A 21,618-nucleotide genomic window follows, 5' to 3' on the forward strand; every position below is an offset into this window, starting at 1 on the left:
CGGGCCCAGAGAACTCAGCAGCATCTCTGCATAGAGTCGATGTGTAGCTTTTGTCCTTGTGTAACAGAGATTCGAGTTTCATTTCATGATGCAGCGTTGGACTGTTAAATGACAACTGTTTTCCAAAGTACTCCCGAGTCCATGTGGCTTTATTAAACACAGTAGCATGACGGTTTCTAATGCAATGCCATCTGAGGGGTCAAAGGTCACGCACATTCAACGGAGGTGTCCTACCTTGCCCTATCCAGACTGAGATTTCTCCGGATTCCCTGAATCTTTTTACAATATTATGTATGGTAGATGGTGAAAGACATAAATTCTTTGCAATCTTGCATTGAGAAATATGATTTTTGAATTGTTTGACACTTCTCTCATGACATTTGGCACAAAGTGGTGAGCCGTGACCCATCTTTGCTTGCGATTACCAATTCACCTGCTAATACTGGACTGTTTAAAAACAGTTTAACTTGGATATTATATAATCTATTCACTTTTATTTTGCTTCTGTCACAACTTTTTTGGAGTGTGTTGCAGCCATGAAAATTAAAATTTGTTTATATTCACAAAATACAATTATGTTGTTTAGTGAAAACACTGGAAATCTTTTCTTTGTACTTTTGTCAGTTAAAAAAAAAATGGTTAAAGAGAATTAACAAATCACAGACTGTGGTTTTTATTATGTTTTACAAAATGTCCCAACTTTTCTGGAAATGGGGTTTGTAATTGTCAACTCTAAACCTCCTCTGAAACTTTGTTCAACTACCTTCATGCAACAGGCCTCAAATCATGATGCAGGTGTGATGGAAATCATTCTGTGTTTGTGACTGTAGAATTCACAACCTCAGCAAACACTGATAAATGACTCGATGAACATACATGTTGTTTAAAACTTATCTGATCTGTATGCAACCCGACCTGGAAAGACTTTTAAATTAAAAAAAATTTGTTTGTGTGCCAATTAATGCATGAAATTACGAATACTAGTGATATGTACTTTTACACAAATGAGCCGGACTCTCTTGAATGCCTGGAATGGTTAGAAGTGTAATTTAATGTGGTTCATTGTCTTTCCAAGTATTTGTTGAAACAGATTGATAATCAACACCTACCATGATATTTTCTCTGATTTCAGATTGTGAGTGCGGAGGTATGGAAAACAGAAAAGGTAGAAGTTGTTTGTTCTTTGCAACTTTAACCCTGTTAAATATTAACAACTATAACTACTGAAGTGACCCAGAAATCATTGCTTTCCACATGCTAAAAATAAACTAGTCCTATCATGTTGTTCACTTTTATACCAGGATACATTAAGGTCCAGATGTCTGAGAGCACCGGTGAAAATGCTTCTGGTTTGTATTTATCTAATTTACTTTCATCTTTCATAAATAAGTTTATCAGCATAAAGGGAATAGAATCAAGGAAATCTGACCTTCTGTACCAGGAGTTCATTTTGTGTTATATATTATGTTCAGATATTTTTGTATCCCATATTTTTAAGGCTCAGACTTTTACGATCCCACTGTTTATTTTCAGACATAATATATGCAGTTTCTGTAAATGTCTATCAGAGCTATTCTAATGTGAATATAATTAAACATACAACTTCAATATGGGAAATGAACAATTCATGAAAGTTAAACTATTTATGCTCATTTTGTCCTCAAGTACAGCTGTAGTTTTCCTTCCCTAAAACCTCAAATTATTTGTTTCTTATTTCAGTTGTGGGAGACGTAAACATAGAAGACCTGAGGAAACATGCAGGTATGACATCATCATAGTTATAGATGCATATATTTAATCACCTCAGTTATAAATGTATTTAAGTGTAAATATCATTAATAATTGGTTTATTTTCTTCACAGATCAGATCAGTATTGACCGTGAGCATTTACATCCAGGTCTGACGGTTTCTAAGGACTGTAAAATAGTGAGAGATGGTCCAGACTATAAACACACTGGAGAAAGATTTCCATATGAATTATGTGCGTTTGGAGCTCAAAGATTTACATCTGGACGTCACTATTGGGAGGTTTCATTGGCACGAGAAAATATAGCTCCTAAAAACTACTGGTTAATTGGTGTGGCGAAAGATGGAAATTTTTGTTCAAAAGACAAATCTTTAACTCCATCAGACAGTTTCTGGTTTCTGTGTTCAGACGGTCCTAATGGCTTTTACATCAACTCTGAAACACATATTACTCTCCCGCTGACGCCGAGACCTGAACAACTGGGAGTTCTGTTAGATTATGATGACGGTCAGCTGTCATTTTACAATGTCAAAGAGAGGAAACATCTCCTGACCATGAGAACCAGATTCACTGGATCAGTCGCTCCTCTGTTTAATCCAGGTGTAGGTGATCTGAGTCCGCTTAAAATTCTAGATTGTCCAAAACCTGTAGAATCACCTGTAGAGTCCAGTCAACCTTTACTGGGTAACAGCTCAGACGCCTGACTGACCAATCCAGTGTGTTCAAACAGAAGGATGTATATGAACAAAAAGTTAATCTCTCTTCTCACATTTACAAACTACAGAAATCTATAAAACTCTACTGAGAGTACAGCGCTAGCATAATGGTCATGGATTTAATTCCCAGAAATCATGAAAACTGATATAAATGTACAGCTTGAATACAGCAGCATTAGTTCAAATTAAATATCTGATATTATTTTTATTGATGGTGTTTTATTAAATTTTAACATCCAAATGCTAGTGAGAAGAAGAAACTTTTAGATGTCAATCTGCATATGCAATGGACATCGGTTATGCTCATCTGTGCTCGCTCCTTTGAAGGCATCTTGAGTAAAAAAAGCTCTATATTTAATGAAGCAAATACAAAAGACCTGAACTGGAAGCGATGCGACCTTTATTACTGAATACGCAGAACCCGTATTAGAAGAGCAGCTTGATTTGACTGAATCGGGCATCTTGTCTTTCTCTGATACTGAATGAATTGCAGAAAAAAAATAGAAACAAAACAGAAGATGAAAAGCAGTAAAACATGAACCAACAGTATCAGCCATAAAAATGAAAATAATCACACCTTCAGTCATAACCTGACAGATTAATGCAGACACACGATACACGTTTTCTTTCTCAGCTGTTTACGTTCACTTAAAACATAACTGACTGGGTTCATGAGAATACTTGACGAGATGGGTATTTTGAGATTATTTTGTGTGCATGTGTCCGTTCAAATGCAAGGAGATGTGAAAGAGGACTCGCTTATCTGAAGTACATCTTCTCTCAGTGTGTGTGCAGCTGTAAGCACAGATAACAGCATGCGAGTACCGAATTGAATTCTCTTTCACCTCTTCTTGTGTTGAAATGGTTTAAAATGATTGAATGTGTAAATTGGCAAGAAAAATTTTGCAAACTGTACCCACGGATTTGCGGCCCATCCCTCATTTTAGAAATTTGTGCCGACTGGTCGACTATGGCTCACCTGTCGGTTGCATTGACTGCTTTTGCAGTAGATTTACATGATAATGTAATAAAATAATAATAACAATAGGCTAATAATAATAATAATGATGATGTAAAGTTGTGTATTATGACCCACCACCAATCAGAAAGGTTCCTGAATCTCAATCTACTTTTTGTCTGATTGGTTATAATGGAGAAGATCTCCTGCACCACTCTATTTGCTGAGGGGTTTGCAAGATCAGTGTTGGCGCCCCCTGTATATTCTATCCCTTTGACAACCAACACAAAAAACTTTCTGCAAGTCAACGACTGTAATTATTAATTAATATCTGGAGGTCATTTAATCACACATCTGTTTCTGATATCACGTTTGATTGCGCGCTGCAAGACATAACATACTCGTCTTCATTAACAGAAGATGAGGCCAAAAGCCCAATAACTAGCTTGTGCTTGGAGAGATGCAAACTTATCACCGGTGAGGAAAGATGCGACCCCCTCCCCCCATTTTTGATACCATATTGTGCTGTAAAACACCCCCTTTAACCCCTTGACAGATGTTCGACCCCAGACAGCACAACACATTTTTAATATAATTTTTTCAAACAACATGTAATTTATTGCTCTCTTTGTAGTTAAGCAGTTTTGGAGGGATTTATGATTTTTTTTTTTTATTGTTTATTTGCCTCAAAAATATTTATATTTTTGTATGTTTTTATTTCAAATGGGAACAGTATATGTAAAACTAGAATACATTTCCTGAAGAAAATGTGAATGGTGCTTGCAATGGCAAAACTCGGCTAGGGAGTTGCTATATGGTTGCTAGGGAGTTTCTAGGCGGTTCTAGGCAGTTGCCAGGGTGTTCTGGGTGGTTGCTATGGTAACCTGGGTGGTTGCTAGGGTGTTGCTAGGGTAACCTGGCTGGTTGCTATGGTGTTACTAGGTGGTTGGTAGTTGTCACAGATGGTTACTATCAAAGACTATAGAATAACACAAGACATGTCACTCGTATTGTTTTGAATGGGAGAAAGTGTAACGCTCAATATGGCGGAATAAGTCCCGCTTTCAAAATAAGAGCCAATCGCCGACCTGTAAAGTCATCGCGTCACTGCAGCGGCCGTTAGAAGCACCGGTTTCTATAGAAACAGTCAGACACGCACCTCCGAAATGAGGCACAAGAGACGCGCATTTAGGTCTGCGCATGCGCATTAGCTTGATCCAGCCTAAATACTGTTTTTTTTGTCATGATTTGAGCGTTTGGAAAAAAAAAATATGAGACAGTTGTCAGATTTCATTGGTGATTTCAAATATGAAATTTAATCAAAAGCTTGGCAAACAGCTTTGGAGAATTTGATGTTTCCCCATTCAAAGAGATAGGAGCTGCATGATGCCCAGGATGCCCGAGAGGCGTTTCAAAGATGGCCGCCGAGTGAAATGACTTGTCTTAAAGGGACTTTGATACTATGGAGTTTTTATAGAGTTCTTAGCCTAATTTAACACTTAGCTAATCACTACTAACATGTAAGCTATTCACTGCTAGCATGTGTAGCATGTTGGAAGTCCTGTTTGCTAGCATGAGTTAAAAGAGCCAACCCCCATGTCTCTACGATGTTTTGATGCAGAGATATAGGTCTTGCTAAACGGTTGCTAGGGAGTGGCTTGGCAGCTGCCAGTGATGATACTCCAAAGGCTGCTTGTCAGTATGAATGATATAAACCAACCCCCATGCCTCTATGTCTTTCAGATGTGAAGATATCCCTCTTTGGGTTTGGGTTGCTAGGGTGTGGCTATGAAGTGTTGAAGGTGATTCGTGATTGGCCGTTTGCTGCCTGAGTCAAACGAGCCCACCCTCATGTTTCTATGACACTTCTATCCAAAGATATTTCTTTGATGTTTTTCAATGGAAGTCTATGGAACTTGTTGCTAGGGTGGTCTAAATGGTTGCTAGGGCGTGGCTTGATAGCTTCACAATGATCCTGAGAGACTGATTGGTTGCGGGAGTGAAATGAGACCCTTGTCTCTATGACACTGTGATCCAGAGTTGTTCAATACAAAATCTCTATGTACATAGTAGGAAAAATATGAATCACACAAACGGCCTATTTTGAATTCCAAACGGCAATTTTCAGCAAAGGTTGACTAGATTGTTCTCCACATTTTCTCTCGAATGTAAATTGAACGTCCATTCACAAACATACTTTTTAAGCGACTGAGGTATGTCTGTGAGCGGTTATGTACTCACTTGGTACAAAAATACATCTTTGAACTCATTTAAAATGCTAAATGAAAGTTATATAAATATGTTTTTCATTCATCATTTTTTTTTGGCTAATAAATGTTTGTTTATTTATAATGTTTTATTAAAGAAGATTTTTACAGAACTAGAAGATTGATTCTTGGGATTTAAAGGTTCACTCACATTAAAAAAGTTCTGCACAGGTTTCGCTGGTATTCAAGATGGCCGCGTGAATTCGTCACAATGCTGTGTGAGCTCATTCATAGACAATGGACATTTCTGAATGCTAATGTGACTGCAACTTATGAATCAATATGAGAATCAATTAAAATCAAGAAATCTATATTGTAACCCTGCACTAATATATGTATTCTCTTTTCTGTTCTCAGTAATTAGTTTGTAAGATAAATATTTGTAAGCTGAAAGCAAAAGAAAACGCTTTAGATGAACATGTAATCATCACAATATACTACAATGTGTGTCACTTTCTGAGAAAACGTCTACAAGAGGTTCAACAGGGCTAAAAGATCATGATTGATTTTTCTGCTCCCAAAAATATATGGCAATCAAATATTCTTTTCATTGAATATTGATGGAGGAACGTAATGTGAGCAGAAAAAAAGATTGTAAAAGTTGATTATTAGTCATGTTAATATAAAGGCAGCTAATGAGGTTGAACTGGTCCACACACACATGATTATAGTTGGATCAAATAATCATGCATCCAATTTTTAGCTCTGTTGAACTGCATGTGTAAATCTGCTCTGTAAATAGCTGAATCTCTCATTACTTACAAGTGTTGAAATGAAATGTTTTTGGTGCCATTAAACAAAAAAAAAACATGTACACGTGAAATATTTAACTACTCTTTTATAGGATTGCAAATCTGAAGAATATATGTTGTACTTTCAGAATATATGTTTGTACTTCAGTACTTTCTGAAGAATATATGTTGTACTTTGCAATACATGTCTGTTATGAAACTTTTTTTTATTTTAATAAAAGTCTGCAAAATGCAAAGTCTGAGGGTGATTCTACAAATCGAGACATGTACAAATAAAGTAAACTACAGCTGTACTGAGTCTGTCACACAATATGATGCCACTCATTCATTTCACTGAGCATTAATAAGATGAAAAGAGCTTAATAAATGCCTGAAATCACAAGAGGAGCAAGATGACACCATTACTGTCAGAACAGTCCCACACTTACAGTACATCAGTGTATCTTTGAGAGCTGCTGAACATCTGAACTACATCATCTGCTGTATGAATGGATGAGAGAATTCAACAGGCCTAAACTGGGAAACGGTCACAGTTTTACAATAAGTTCACACTGTCTGTAAAGTGCTTCGAATGAACAATTTCAGAACAGTGTTAACAGAAGCTGTGAAAGTATGCAGTGTACAATGATAAACACACTGCTGTCAGTGAACTCATTAAACTGAGTGTTGAATTCAACTGGTTTTAATCCAATTTTAGGTCTGATCAAATAGTTTCATTCATCACACTGCATGTTAAAATGTAGGTCTTCCACACATAAAGCAAATTCTGAGCAGAGTATACATACTATACACTGACTCAACTGAAGGGAAAATAATGCTGTGGCTCCATCTAGTGTTTATCAGAGGGACTCAAAAAACACTCAAAAATCATAAATGATATCAAGATGCACACGATTGTTTTTTTTCATGTGTTTGTAATTTAATAAAAGCACATGACAATCTGAAATTCAAATAATGTGACATTAACCTCTGTATTTGTCAGGATATCATCTCGCTAAAATCTGATAGACCTTTACAACAGCATTTAAGAAAACAACTTTAAAATGTAGTACTTTCATACAAGTCAGTATTTACAGAATGTACATGAGCACTTCTACCGTCTAATATCACAGTTACGATACGTCACTGTACAGAGCAGAGTTCAGAGGACTGTGAGGGGAGGTAAACGCCGTCAGATCTGATGTGAAGGACTTCTCAAAACATGTTCTGTTTGGCACAGATGAGAAAATCAAACTCAGATGGAATGGATCTCAAAACTCAATGATCCCTAAAGCGTGATGTGTGGGGCTGAACGGTTGCCGTCTGATGCATAGAACGAGTGAAACGACTGCGGCTCCAATTGAGTTTAACGTCAGCGTCCCGTCCGAGCCACTGCAACCGGAGGAGATCCACAACACAACCAGAGGTAAGGCAACAGACACTTCAGCCGAGAACAGATGGAGGAATCTCACTGCGAAGAACACGTCCAGGTCAAAGTTCACACACTAAACTAAAAGATGCATGGGAAAAAACTCAAAACTAATTTTTGATTGCATGCAAATTTTTTGCATGAATAAAATGAAGCCCATTTCTCAGACCACAGAGATTTTCTGCATCATGGCACTATTTTCTATGGAAGCTTGTTTCTCTCATGGAATAAAAAAATAAAAATGGCAACTTTTTCATCTCACAATTCTGACAAAATGTGAGAAAAAAAAAGTCAGAATTGTGAGATAAAACTTTCTTTTTTTCTTTTTATTCCATGGCGGAAACAAGCTTTCATAATTTTCAGACATTTAAGAACATAAATAATAAAAAGTATTACTAATGTAATGCAAAAATCTGATTCTACAACAATCACAATGCAAAAAGGATCATAAAAACAGCCATCATTATCTTCATGCAAAAAATTTCCTATTGCATTTCTGTTGATTTCAGTGTGAAACACGAGCTGGACATGTTCTGATGAGATTCAGTCCGACAGTAGAGCAGATCTGCAGAGGTTCAGACGGCGTGAGGTAAGACTGACCTCTGACCTCTGAAAGAAACGCTGGTCCCAAATCATCAAACACTGTTTCACAACCGGTTGGTGGAGAGAAAAACGAAGAAAAATCTGTCCAAATCCATCACAGCAAAACTCCATGGGACGAATGATGTCATTCGCGTAAAAATAGTTTCGGCATTGAGAAATAAAGTCACGGTACAGTTTCTGAGCCGAACTTTGAGTTTGAATACTGGACTGTGTGTGAAACGGTTCCTTAGTTTGACAGACACAGAAGTGGTCCAAGAAACACACACACACGGGAATGTGGGAAGTGTGTGTGCGATACACACATCATCATTGCACTGTGTGATAGCTTAGAAGAAGAGATAAAAATCTGTCGTCGTGTACTCGTGTCGTTCTACAGTAGCTGAGTGAATCTTCATACAGCTCTTCTAAATGTTACTCATATGGACTACTGTTATGATGCTCTTTAGTGCCGTTTTGTCATTTCTGGCACTTCACAGACATATAACAGATGGATCAAAGCTGTATGAAGATTCCTAATTTCTCCTTTGGAATGACGTCAGGGTGAGTTGACGATGACAGTGTGTGTGTGTGCGTGAGTGTGTGTGTTACTGCAGTTAGCAGACGGCTGCCGCGTTCCCTTCCCGGCGTCCCTGTTTCTTCAGTAACTGGATGCGGTTGTGGCAGTAGAACTTGATGGCCCTCCAGTCACGCTGATTGCTGACCAGTAGAGGGCAGTGCTGCAGACATCGCTCGCAGTCCGCCTTCGCAGGAACGCGCAGTTCCATGATGTTCCGCTTGAGGTGCGTCTCCACAGCGACACGCTCCGCCTCCGACCAGGGCCGCTTCAGGACGCCGCGCTTACCTGAGGAACACGCAAACACCATGAATGTTAGGTTATGTCAACACAAACCCCAATGATCGGTCCTAACATAATTTTGTTTACATTTAAAAAAAAAAAATGAAAGCACCTTTTATTTAGTGGACGACCAACAGGGATTTTTTGATGACCGATATCCCATATATTGACCGATATATATAATTTAAAGATAGTAAATAACACATGAATAACAACTGCTGCAATAAAATTTAGATTTATTTTACATATTTACTAAATTAATAAATATTTTACATATTTACAAAGTTTTTGACGGCCAATGCTGATATCCAATGTATTGGCCAATGTATCTTATTTAAAGATAGTAAATAACACATGAATAACAACTGCTCAATAAAATTGATATTAATTTTACATATTTACTGAATTAGAAATTCTGAATTGGAAAATATATCAATATGCACTCGATTTCAGAATGTAAACTCGCTCAGATTCAACATAACTTCTTTTAAGGAACAGAACTAAATGTCATTAAAAACTATTTTTTAATAAATAAATGAAGCCAGGGTCATGTTCAAGCTCAAACCGGTGCGCAACGTTTTGCTATGGTTTCCGGGTTGAACGACATGTTTCCTGGAAACGGTGTGCAACGGGTTTGAGATACGTTTTCTCTTGTTTAGTGGGTGTGTCAAAAATGTCAGCCCAATCAGCTGCATCATGTATATAAATCACGCGCTAATAAAGAGACAGCTCGCACAATGGGTATTAATGTAACATAAAAATACTATACATATATATTTTGCTATTGTATTGTGAAGTGACACTTTCATAAACTTTCTATACTCCTCTGATTATATAATGGTAAATATTACAATATCATATCACAGCAACAGTGATCAGCAATAATGATAAGCCTAATACTCACAATAAAATTAATAAGGTCATATAGATAACACAGTCTCAGAGGTAAGAAGTGGATCATCCTTCACCTGAAATGTTTGTCTTTTCATCTGAAATGCGAGGCAAATGTTGGATCACAATAATTAGAAGTTTCCACAAATCCCTTCACTTGATTGGGATGTTCTCTTTTATTCTGGACGGCAAGGGCAGTGACTGTAACATCGAGCGTATTTTGCAGTATTAAACACGTATTTATACCGACTTCATCAGGCTCTGAAAATTCTTCAAAAAGAACACAAAGAATGGCCTTCTCAGCTGCCATAGTTGCAACTCTTGCGTCATCAGAACAGGGTGTTCAAAGCACCACCGTTTCCGTTTAAAAAACGATTTGCAACGTTGTCAGGGCTAAACACAGCCCAGTTCTTGAATCTCAAGTTTAGCAGTGCATCATGTGACTCACCTGATTTGACCTGTGAGCTCCGCCTCTTGAGCCCACATGATGGCGAGGGCGTGGCCGGTGACAGGCGCGGACTGTTTCCCTTCTTCGGTGGCGGCCCTCGATTACTGGGTGCTCTCTTCTTTACAACTTCAGCTCTCTCCTTATTCTCATTGCCTTCTCCATCAGAATCGTCCGAGAAAGAGTCGGCAGAGTTTCCCGACATCACTGCCGAAACAGAAAAAAAAAACTTCAGATGCAATACTTTAAATGGCACCTATTATGCAAAATTCACTTTTACATGGTGTTTGAACATAAATGTGTGTCGGCAGTGTGTGTACACAACCATCCTATAATGATAAAAATACAACCACTCCTTTTTTTAATGCACTCCTGACATCAGAGCCACTGAAGACGCAGCGGATTAGTTTTCTTTTTTTTTTTTGTTTTTTTTTAAGGGAATGCGCCCCCATATAGCTAAATTCATTCATGTCTGCACATATCATTTTACACCAGACTGCTTTGTGAACGAGGGTCAATACAAAGGGACCATACAAAACAGGTTTTGCTAAAAAGTTGTTACTCAAGGATGGATCAGTACCAACTGTTCGTGATCCAGCTTATAGTCTCCAGAGTGATATACTGGATACGGCAGCGATGAAGGGAGAGCACTTTATTACAGTTCATCTGAGTTGTTTCATGGATATAAAGTTTACCAGTTTATTTAGCACTCTGAAAAGGCATAAGGTCTGTATAGATCTGTGTATGTTGATGATAATGCAAGAGAGAGAGTTTATGGATAAGACTTTAATGCGCACTTCTTGTACTGTGTTTTATTCAGCTCTTACTGTGATATTCTGGAGTGAAAACAGACACTTCATCTTTTGTGTGAAGTACAATAAACGTCATAAAACTCATCAGTAAAGGTTTGACCATCATTCGGACAGTGTCCGCTAAAACAGGCTTGTACTAATAGTGGATAAAAGCAAGATGACAACATGAGTTATAACCGTAATTAAACTAAACTATACCTGTTCTATCTTCATACAGCATATATTCTCTGGCTCTGTAGGCATCATTGTCTGACTCCGGTTCAAACTGAACACTGTTACTGACAGTTTCTGACATTTTCAGTGTGTGAGATTGTCCTGTTTTGTTGTTGCATGAACTCTTGAATCTCCGCCTCTTCTTGAAAGTGGGCGGGGGCAGCAGCTCATTTGCATTTAAAGGGACACACACAAAAACAGCGCGTTTTTGATTACCCCCCAAAAGTGGCAATTTTAACATGCTATAAAGAAATTATCTGTGGGGTATTTTGAGCTGAAACTTCACATACAAAAAAGGGGATAATAGGTCCCCTTTAAAAGTGCCTTTGTGATCAGATCTAATGGAATTAATTTGGAAGGAATCATTGTAAATCCTGATATTTGCAATAAAATACAACAACAACAACAACAAAAAGGTCAGTCTTTCATTGCAAACGCAACCGTAAACAACTAAACTCTAAACCCCTACCATCAAGTTCTTTCTCATCAACAGTCCTGACTTGTTTAAGTCATGTCCCGCTGTGTATTTTCACATTTGCACATGAATCAGGCATATTTCTAGCATTGTAAAACCTCACAGTCCTAATATTATGGACCACTAATTCACACCTAGATATTGTAAAACAAAATGTAATGCAGCTGATGTTGTTAATCGAAAAGAAAAAGTTGCATATTATTAATTTATTGCGCGCTTTATGAGGGTACCCATTGTAGTATTGGTGCATTTATGCATTTACGTAATGTCACATGTACATAATCTGCTCTATTGCCCGAACACGAAACCTTTAGAAATGACATTTTAGTGTTTTATTTCTTACCGTCCAGCTCGAGGCAGATGTGCTGCAGACTCATCCCTCTGAACAGAACCCCTTCCCGCTCTCCGTACAGCACCACTCGTCCCACGCGGTTCATTAGCGCCGGGTCCTGACCAATCCGAGTGCAGCTTTGAGTCACGTGGTACTCCCTCTGCAGGAAATCCTCCAATCTCTTTGCGGCAGTGCCCGGGGCTCTTTCGCCCTCCTCGAGCAGCAGGAGCTGGGTGAGGATGGCAACTTGGCGGCGGGCGCGGGGCGCGGTAAGCGTTGTGGGGTTTTTAGTGCCGCTAGTGCGTGCCAGACTCCGAAGAAGGTCGGTGCCGCGGAGCGGCGTGGCCGGGGAGTGATACGGCCGGGAAAACACGTAGGGGCTCTCGGGATCGACGCCCACATCCGCAGATGTCTTTAGGAGAAGGTCCAGACAAGCCTCTGAATGCGGAGGAAGGATGAGAGGTTGAACACGGCCACGTTTGCCCAACACGCTCACGCGGGTGAGGTGACAGAGGACATGCCGTTCGAAAGGGGAAAGAGACGCGTCCGACGGGGAGACGGAGTTACGGTCGCGGTAGTCCTGAATGGTGAGTTTGGCCACCTCGCACTCACGATGGCGGTTGTACAGGATGAGAAGAGCCAAACTGGAGTGGCAGAGGAGACGCCAGGCCTCCGCCGAGCCCGCGGCACGAGAGAGTGAGAGAAACGAGGAGTGCTGCTGTCGACGGAGGTACATGACCAGCGTGGACAGCGAGGACAGCAGAGGAGGCATGTGTGAGCGCTGGGAGCTGCAAGAGTCACAGTAAACACAATTTACTACAGTGAAATATCATCATTTTGAAAACTTGAGTGCCTGACACCTGGACAACAATTCAGCAGTTTAGGCAAAACTTAAAGTCAACATGAAATCAATATGGACAATTCTTGTTTTTTTTTTTGTTTTTTTTAATGGAATATTGCAGTGTTTATTCTAAATGATGTGCACCGATAATTGATTATTTTTTTAAATTCATGTTCCTCATAATCTTGAATCAAAATAACTTTCTCTCCCTCTTGCAGCATCTCTTCTCTTCTCTGATGATGAGGGCGGGGCAACCTGTAACTCACACGAGATCCACCAATAGCAAACCACAACCATCGAACTATCCAATCAATTCCCCACGGACAAAATCAAGCCCCGTCCTACATTTGTTCTTGTTCGAGAAGCGGTTACACTTGGATTTACGACACAATAGAGAAGAAAAGACTAGCGCAACTTCCGTTTCATGATGACTTAACCCTTGTGCTGAAAATCTTTTACCTAATTTGGTGTTCCGGGTCAAAATAATAATAATAATAATAATAATAATAATAATAATATGTTTAATTTATATAGCATCTTTCCTATATAAGCATATATAGCTATATATAGCATCTTTTCCTATATAGGCTCAAGGATGCTTTACAAGGTACAATGATACAACAAATAATCAATACGAGGTAATAATTAAATGGACTATGGACATTTGCCCAGTCCAGAAGTCATGGATAATGCAGCTTCATGATATAACAGAAGTTGAGTAAACTTTAAATCATAAGAAAGAAACATAACATTGTGTCATGAAAACAACACAGAAGGTAGGCAAAGAGAAGAAGAAAAAAGGAATACATATAGGACAAATACAAAAATACAGTGCATCCGGAAAGTATTCACAGCGCTTCACTTTTTCCACATTTTGTTATGTTACAGCCTTATTCCAAAAGAGATTAAATTCATTATTTTCCTCAAAATTCTACAAACAATACCCCATAATGACAACGCGAAAGAAGTTTGTTTGAGATCTTTGCAAGTTTATTAAAAATAAAAAAACACACGTACAAAAGTATTCACAGCCTTTGCCATGACACTCAAAATTGAGCTCAGGTGCATCCTTCCACTGATCATCCTTGAGATGTTTCTACAACTTGATTGGAGTCCAGCTGTGGTAAATTCTGTTGATTGGACATGATTTGGAAAGACACACACCTGTCTATATAAGGTCCCACAGTTAACAGCGCATGTCAGAGCACAAACCAAGCCATGTTATTGTCTGTAGACCTCCGAGACAGGATTGTATCGAGGCACGGATCTGGGGAAGGGTACAGAAACATTTCTGCAGCATTGAAGGTCCCAATGAGCACAGTGGCCTCCATCATCCGTAAATGGAAGTTTGGAACCACCGGGACTCTTCCTAGAGCGGGCCGCCTGGCCAAACTGAGCGATCGGGGGAGAAGGGCCTTAGTCAGGGAGGTGACCAAGAACCCGATGGTCACTCGACAGACCTCCAGCGTTTCTCTGTGGAGAGAGGAGAACCTTCCAGAAGAACAACCATCTCTGCAGCACTCCACCAATCAGGCCTGTATGGTAGAGTGGCCAGACGGAAGCCACTCCTCAGTAAAAGGCACATGACAGCCCGTCTGGAGGACTCTCAGACCATGAGAAACAAAATTCTCTGGTCTGATCAAACAAAGATTGAACTCTTTGGCCTGAATAGCAAGCGTCATGTCTGGAGGAAACCAGGCACCGCTCATCACCTGGCCAATGCCATCCCTACAGTGAAGCGTGGTGGTGGCAGCATCATGCTGTGGGGATGTTTTTCAGCGGCAGGAACTGGGAAACTAGTCAAGATTGAGGGAAAGATGAATGCAGCAATGTACAGAGACATCCTTGATGAGAACCTGCTCCAGAGTGCTCTGGCAAAGGTTCATCTTCCAACAGGACAACAACCCTAAGCAGACAGCCAAGATAACAAAGGAGTGGCTACAGGACAACTCTGTGAATGTCCTTGAGTGTTCCAGCCAGAGCCCAGACTTGAAGCCGATTGAACATCTCTGGAAATGGCTGGAAATGGCATCATCTGAAAATGGCTGTGCACCGACACTCCCCATCCAACCTGATAGAGCTTGAGAGGTCCTGCAAAGAAGAATGGGAGAAACTGCCCAAAATAGGTGTGCCAAGCTTGTAGCATCATACTCAAAAAGACTTGAGGCTGTAATTGATGCCAAAGGTGCTTCAACAAAGTATTGAGCAATGGCTGTGAATACTTATGATTTTTTTCATTTTTAATAAATTTGCAAAGATTTCAAACAAACTTCTTTCACGTTGTCATTATGGGGAATTGTTTGTAGAATTCTGAGGAAAATAATGAATTTAATCCCTTTTGGAATAAGGCTGTAACATAACAAAATGTGGAAAAGGTGAAGCGCTGTGAATACTTTCCGGATGCAGTGTACCTAAATTTCTAACAGTGGCAGATGGAAATATAAATGTGGCATCAAGGTCAAACCTAGAAACATTTGTTATAATTTTTATTTGAGATGGGGAACTAGTTATTAAGATTTCTGTCTTAATCAAGCTCAAGCTAAGAGTGTAGCCAGACTTTTAACTCACTGACACATGAAGATAATGAGGCAGTCGAGTGGAGAGAATCTGGCCGGCAAGCAGTATAAATCTGGATGTCTGAACTGCATAACCGTGGTAGTTAAAACCATGGCGACGAATTATTTGGCCAAGAGGCTGAATGCAGATAATGAATAATAATGGTCTGAGAACTGAACCCTGGGAACACCCTGTTTGAGTGAGACAGTGGGAGATTTGGAAATGTGCAGAGAGATGTACTAATGTACATTTCACACTGTACATTCCTAAACCCTGAGTTAACGTTCTTATTTGCAGTGTCAATGTCATTGGTTGGATAAACGCAACATGTTTACATTGCGCATCCTTGCATTGCCGACTGTACTATTGAGTTTATACTGAATGGACATTTCAGACTGCAAAGGTAAGAATGAAACGGACCCTTCTTCACTCAAATTGTGACCGCATTTGACATTTTTCCTCTTAAACGCTGAATTAACTGTTTATATATACAATGCACAGTGTTTACTGTTTAAAGCAGGCAAATATGAGTACATGATTGGTTGTCTGTTGCTAGCTGTAATATACTAACACTGTATCGCTGCAAACGACAAAACTGCAGCACTATTAATAAACAGAATGATATCGTCTGCTGGTGTAGATGCTAATATTGTTATATTTATAGTTATCGTTCTTGCTGTGGCCCGTTCCTTTAGCACAGAGACGACTTCTAAACTAACACACACGGTCACTGCAAAATTCCAGTTTTGATTTCATGCGAACTGTAATAAAAAGCGAAAGTTTCAAACACAAACTTGCCTTGTCATTTCACCATTCTTCTCTTCTGCAGATCCATCTTCTCTCATGTCCGACTCATTCTCCTCTTCCTCCTCCTCCTCCTCTTCCTCTTTACCAGGTGTAGGAGGTGCTTCCTCTTTCGTCTGCTCCACCTCCTCTTGCTTCTTCTGTTGCAGTTCTTTCTCTCTCTTCGGCGGGCGCCCCCTCCTGGCGGGAGGAGGGTTGGGCGTGACAGCGGCGCTCTTGTTGACGACCTTTCTCGTCGGTGTCGTGGAGGTCTTTTTTGAGGTATTCGGGGGCGGAGACACAGAGAGCGAGAAGGAGACGGCTCCAGATTTAGAAGGCGAAGACAAAGGCTCCTGCTCCCGGGAAAACAGCGACGTTCCCAGGGAGGACGAGGGCTGAGCGGGAGACGGAAACGAGTCGGCGCTCGGAGTGTGAGTGGGAAGGTGCGACAGCTCCATGGCAGCTCGTACCTCGGGCTGCTGGTCGTGGTGTTTCTCCAGGTGCCGGGCGAGCGAGCGGAAATGCCGTCCGCAGTAGGGACAGTGCTGTCGGCGGCTCGCGCCATGCCCGATGTTTATGTTTATGTTATTGTTTATATTAGTGGTGGGCGGGGCCAGAGGCTGCTGGAAGGGGGATGGAGAGGAAGGGGCGGGGTGAGCGAATGACAGGGGGCGGGGCTGAGTCTTTTTCTTGACACTGGCTGAGGTTTTCCTTTTCTTGCGCCGTCTCATCATTCGGCCCCTCAGCTCCTCGAGCTCTTCTTCATCATCATCGTCGTCATCGTCGTCTTCCTCCTCTTCTTCATCCTCTCGGTCGGAGTCGCTGGCTTCGGAGTGAGACAGCGGCGAGGAGGAGGGCGACAGTGACCATGATGGCGTGAGGTAGTCAGAAACAGTGAGAGACAGAGGAAGCGAACCCGGCTCCTCCTCCTACAGAGACAGAGACAGAGAATGAGCTGTGAGACATTTTCACTTAAAAAATTTTATGTATACATTTTCTAAACTGAAGGTGTTTTTGGAAAGATGTTTCATCAATCGGCATGTTGTTAAACAACAGTGCAATCCATTAAACACACTGTACTTTATTTTCACTCCAGCCCTAATATTAAATACGCCTAGGGTGATCTATAGTGATGTTCAATGTTTTTATCGTTCATCAGCTGGATAAAATCATTCTGAAAGCGATCCCAACGATATCGTTCCTCTCTGCTGTTATTGTTATAGCTGTGGCTATAACTATTCTTTTACAATTTTTAGAACTATATCTTAATCGTTATCTTTATAGTTGTCGTCCTTGGTGTGAACGGGCATTTAGGCGGTTTTAGTGTGCTGACAGACCAGTGATTCAAGTTGTTCAATTACATTGCTAATGTGTAGTGGAACGCAGCAAACTCTTTCACGGCTGTTTCTAGAGATGTGCAGTTATTGGAGGAGGAATATGTTGACATAAGATAGAATTTAGAACTATATAGGTTTTAAAACTTTCCTAGATTTCCAATTTAGCAAGCTATTAGCCCATTTTCAGATTGCAGGCTTAATCAAATGGATGTTATCCATACCGGGTTGCTTTTCCTCACTTTCCTTGCTGTTTTTCACATGCACTGAAAACTTGTTCAAATACATGTTATGTGCATCAAATTGAATGTTTATAGCAGATCTAAAGAGTGAATCATATAAAGAGTTTGGAACAGTTGAATTTAATTCAGTGTGTGCATGTAAACTAGTGAAAAGCAGCATGTGTAACATGTTTGTGCGTACATGTGTGCGTGCTTATGTGTGTGCGTTTGTGCATGCTTGTGTGCATTTGTGAGTGGGTGCGTTTGTGAATGTGTTTTTGTGCATGCATTTGTGTTTGTGTGTGCGATTGTGCATGCTTGTGTGTGTTTGTGTGAACTTATGTGATTGTGCGTGCATTTGTGCATGCTTTTTTGTCTTTGTGCAAACTTATGTTTGTGTGCGCGTGCGTTTGTGCGAACTTGTGTTTGTTTGTACATGCTTGTGTGCATTTGTGTGAACCTATGTGTTTGTGTGTGCGTTTGTGCATGCTTTTGTGTTTGTGCAAACTTATGTTTGTGTGCGCGTTTGTGCGTGCTTATGTGCATTTGTGAATGTGTGTTTTTGTGCGTGCGTGTTTATGCGTGCATTTGCGCATGTGTTGCATGAATCACCTTCTTGATGTTTCCCTCTGGGTTGAACCCACACTCGAACCCGCGTGGAGACACCGAACTGTGAAACCCCTGCAATTTAACAGAACACAAATGAAAAACACAGCATTGCATTGAATGTCAACAGCCCTACTGGGACAGTAACTGTTCCTCATGGGGATGTAAGCTATTTTTAACATTCACAGGGGCTAGTCAGTGATTTTATTGCTGTCCAAATGTTTGTGTTTTGCTCCCACAATCCACGTAAAACAATGGACATGTGGAAAATCATGTGATTGTCAGCTGTAAACGAAATGTGTTTCATGGCTTTAAATTCATATTATTTAAATGCATGTTGATGACTTGCCAAGGCATTTTCTCCCCAGTCGTTCAGGCTGTAGTCCACTGTGATCTCCTCGCCTTTGGCAATGTCTCGAATTGCTATGACGACAAGCCGGACCTGATTTCCACAATGCACTTCTCTAATCCTGCAGTTGGCCGGCGGGTGGAAGAGCACAGGTCCGCGGACGCCGCTCGCGCCCTCTTCACCGAGCTCAGGAACACTACAGGACACACACAGATGAATATTCTCTATATCAGTGTCAGTGTTTCTGAACTCCTGAAACGCCTCCATCTTGAGTTTTCTTCACAATATTCCTCATTTAAATAATTCATATGCAGAATAAAGGGGCGGGGCCTGGTTGAGTTAGTTAGCAGTGTGTTGAAACTGGCGGTTATCGTAAGGGGCGGGACATTTCCCAAACACCAATCACAACACACTGCTCCAGCCGACCAATCAGAGGACACAGTGAGGGGCTTCACAGAGACAGGAACTAAACAGAGCGTTACTGACAGACTGGGAAGAGAGGAGCTGAACAATGGAGAATATGAGGAGAATAATCAACATTCAAGCAGGAAAACCTGTTCTAGTAGCATAATGAATTACTCTTTGACGAAGTAAACAGTATTCCTGACATTATTGTAATCCCTGATGATAAAGGCGTCTGTACCAGAGCTGCGACGGGTCGGTGAGGAAGTACGGGCTGCCCGGCGGGGGAAGCCGATCTTCAGCTCCCTCTGCGTACTGCTCGTCTCCTTACACAAGAACAAAGGGTTAAAACTGTCAATCACAAACAAAACATGAAGAAATTAACCCTGTAATGCCTGACACATCAAATAATACTCCAATAAGTATATATTTTTTTTTTTAGTACCTGGGCTGTAACTGTGTTCAGACAGACTCTCCTCTTCATCTTCCGTCACATACGCGACTCGTTCACACACTTTCACCGGCGTCCCCTTCCTCTTCCTGCCACACACACGCCTGCAGAAAACACACAGCATTATATGCAGTCTAATACACACTATTACAGGCGTCAGTGCTAAAACAACATCGTTCATTTGTTCAATTAAGACACAAGACAAAAGCGAACTGGATCACAATAACAGTTTAATAAACGCTTCACCTGATACATCTGAGGATTTTAAAGAACGCTTTTAAAAACTACGCTCAAGTATGCTAATTTTGATAATAAGATATAATGCAGTATGCAAATTAACACACGCGCACACAAACATACATATATATAAAATTACTATTATTAATAACTATACTAACTGTATCAGTATTATTATGATAAAGATACATATGTTGGAACTGTTTGGCTATTTATCTACATAAATATGATAACAATACACTAACATGTACACACACTGACTTAAATTATTATTATTATAATCAAAATGCAGATTATGTTAACGGGTTGACTATGTAGTTATTTAGTTATGTATGAAATACAAAAATACGGCAATTAAAATCGGTTTCACACAGCGGTTATCGCACACATTTAAACACAAAAATAATCGCTATCGGTCGTATAAAAATATCGCTCGATGTCTTGCCGCTACGGTTACCATGGTGAACTGTTGTAACGGTCGCTTGCACACGTGAGCGCGCTCAGCAGCAGTGTCCGTGCACGCGCTGACAGTTTTCGCGCACTCGCGCGGTGTTTTGCTAATCGTTCGAGTCGCGGCCGCTTCGGACGTTTACGTGCCCCGGTAAAGTGGTACGGAAAAATAACGATGTAAACATACGCGCGCGCTCACTGCACGAGATAAGAGCCGTTCGATAGAACGGCCACGGGTTTTCTTTCATCACGGCGTGTGCACGAGGACAACAGAACCGGACCGGCTAACCGTTAGCACGCATGCGAATCCGAGCATTCCACCCGAAACAAACGGCACGATCCGTTTCACTGGAGAGAGAGACTGACCCGCGCGGTGGCGGCGGCTTGCTGCCATCCCCGTCGCTGTCGAGGGTCGGGGGCTCCCGGTAATCGAACGGCGACCGCACGCTCTCCGCCATTAGCGCTGCTCCGGTGCGCATGCGCAGCAGCTCCGAGCTGGCCAGGCCCTGAGATGGGCTCCAACAGCTACATCATTTCACTGATTCCACCACATTATAGGCTTGATTATTATTTTTCACAGGCCATATTCATGGGAAACTCGAAAATATCAAAGAATTAAAGAGAAAACCAAAGCCTTGAAATCAGTCCAATAAATTAATTGCATTTTTTGAAAAAATATTAAAATTAATCCTAAAATGTCATGGGAATTTCTTAGGATTATGTATTTTCAGACCTCAGCTTCTAAATGGTTCATATTTATAAAGTTATTATTATTGCTCACACATTAGAATGTTCATGTTTTTATGCATTTAATATATAACATTTATTAATTCAGCAGACGCTTTTATATAAAGCGAGTTACACAAGCATTTCGTCTTAAAGAGGCATTAAGTAAACATTACTATGTAATATTCATAAGTATATTGAGTATTGA

At 40.5% G+C, this 21,618-nt stretch overlaps 2 protein-coding genes across 10 annotated transcripts in view; one reads left to right on the top strand and one right to left on the bottom strand.

Annotated features, from left to right (window-relative positions):
- LOC127515913 (butyrophilin subfamily 1 member A1-like) overlaps positions 1-6,677 on the top strand; it is a 29,870-nt gene extending 23,193 nt beyond the window's left edge. For 5 of the 9 annotated variants that reach the window (XM_051900073.1, XM_051900072.1, XM_051900071.1 and 2 more), the window contains 4 exons: positions 1,133-1,165; positions 1,302-1,349; positions 1,720-1,761; positions 1,863-6,677. In XM_051900073.1, coding sequence (XP_051756033.1) covers positions 1,133-1,165; positions 1,302-1,349; positions 1,720-1,761; positions 1,863-2,452 — 713 coding nt within the window. In that variant the 3' untranslated portion in view covers positions 2,453-6,677. The remainder of the gene's footprint in view (positions 1-1,132; positions 1,166-1,301; positions 1,350-1,719; positions 1,762-1,862) is intronic. The other 4 variants (XM_051900075.1, XM_051900074.1, XM_051900079.1 and 1 more) reach the window with 3 other exon arrangements.
- Positions 6,678-7,335: 658 nt separating this feature from the next.
- Positions 7,336-21,440, bottom strand: LOC127515911 (uncharacterized). Its single transcript, XM_051900067.1, has 9 exons — positions 21,051-21,440; positions 19,992-20,101; positions 19,788-19,872; positions 19,145-19,340; positions 18,802-18,870; positions 16,650-17,563; positions 12,467-13,242; positions 10,627-10,830; positions 7,336-9,293 (listed from the first exon to the last, which is right to left on the bottom strand). The coding sequence occupies exons 1-9, from the start codon at positions 21,161-21,163 to the stop codon at positions 9,046-9,048; spliced, it is 2,715 nt and encodes a 904-aa protein (XP_051756027.1). The 5' UTR covers positions 21,164-21,440; the 3' UTR covers positions 7,336-9,045.
- Positions 21,441-21,618: the final 178 nt, after the last annotated feature.

Source organism: Ctenopharyngodon idella, chromosome 7 (assembly GCF_019924925.1).
Source record: "Ctenopharyngodon idella isolate HZGC_01 chromosome 7, HZGC01, whole genome shotgun sequence".
In the NCBI taxonomy this organism is placed as follows: Eukaryota; Metazoa; Chordata; class Actinopteri; order Cypriniformes; family Xenocyprididae; genus Ctenopharyngodon; species Ctenopharyngodon idella.

Bases quoted from the DNA above. Each gene is read 5' to 3' on its own strand.
- LOC127515911 (XM_051900067.1), bottom strand. From the start codon at position 21,163: ATGCGCACCGGAGCAGCGCTAATGGCGGAGAGCGTGCGGTCGCCGTTC. The intron at 19,873-19,991 runs GTACTAAAAAAA...TTCTTGTGTAAG, and splicing joins TGAACACAGTTACAGCCCAG to GAGACGAGCAGTACGCAGAG. The intron at 17,564-18,801 runs GTGATTCATGCA...CTGTCTCTGTAG, and splicing joins CAGAGGGAAACATCAAGAAG to GAGGAGGAGCCGGGTTCGCT.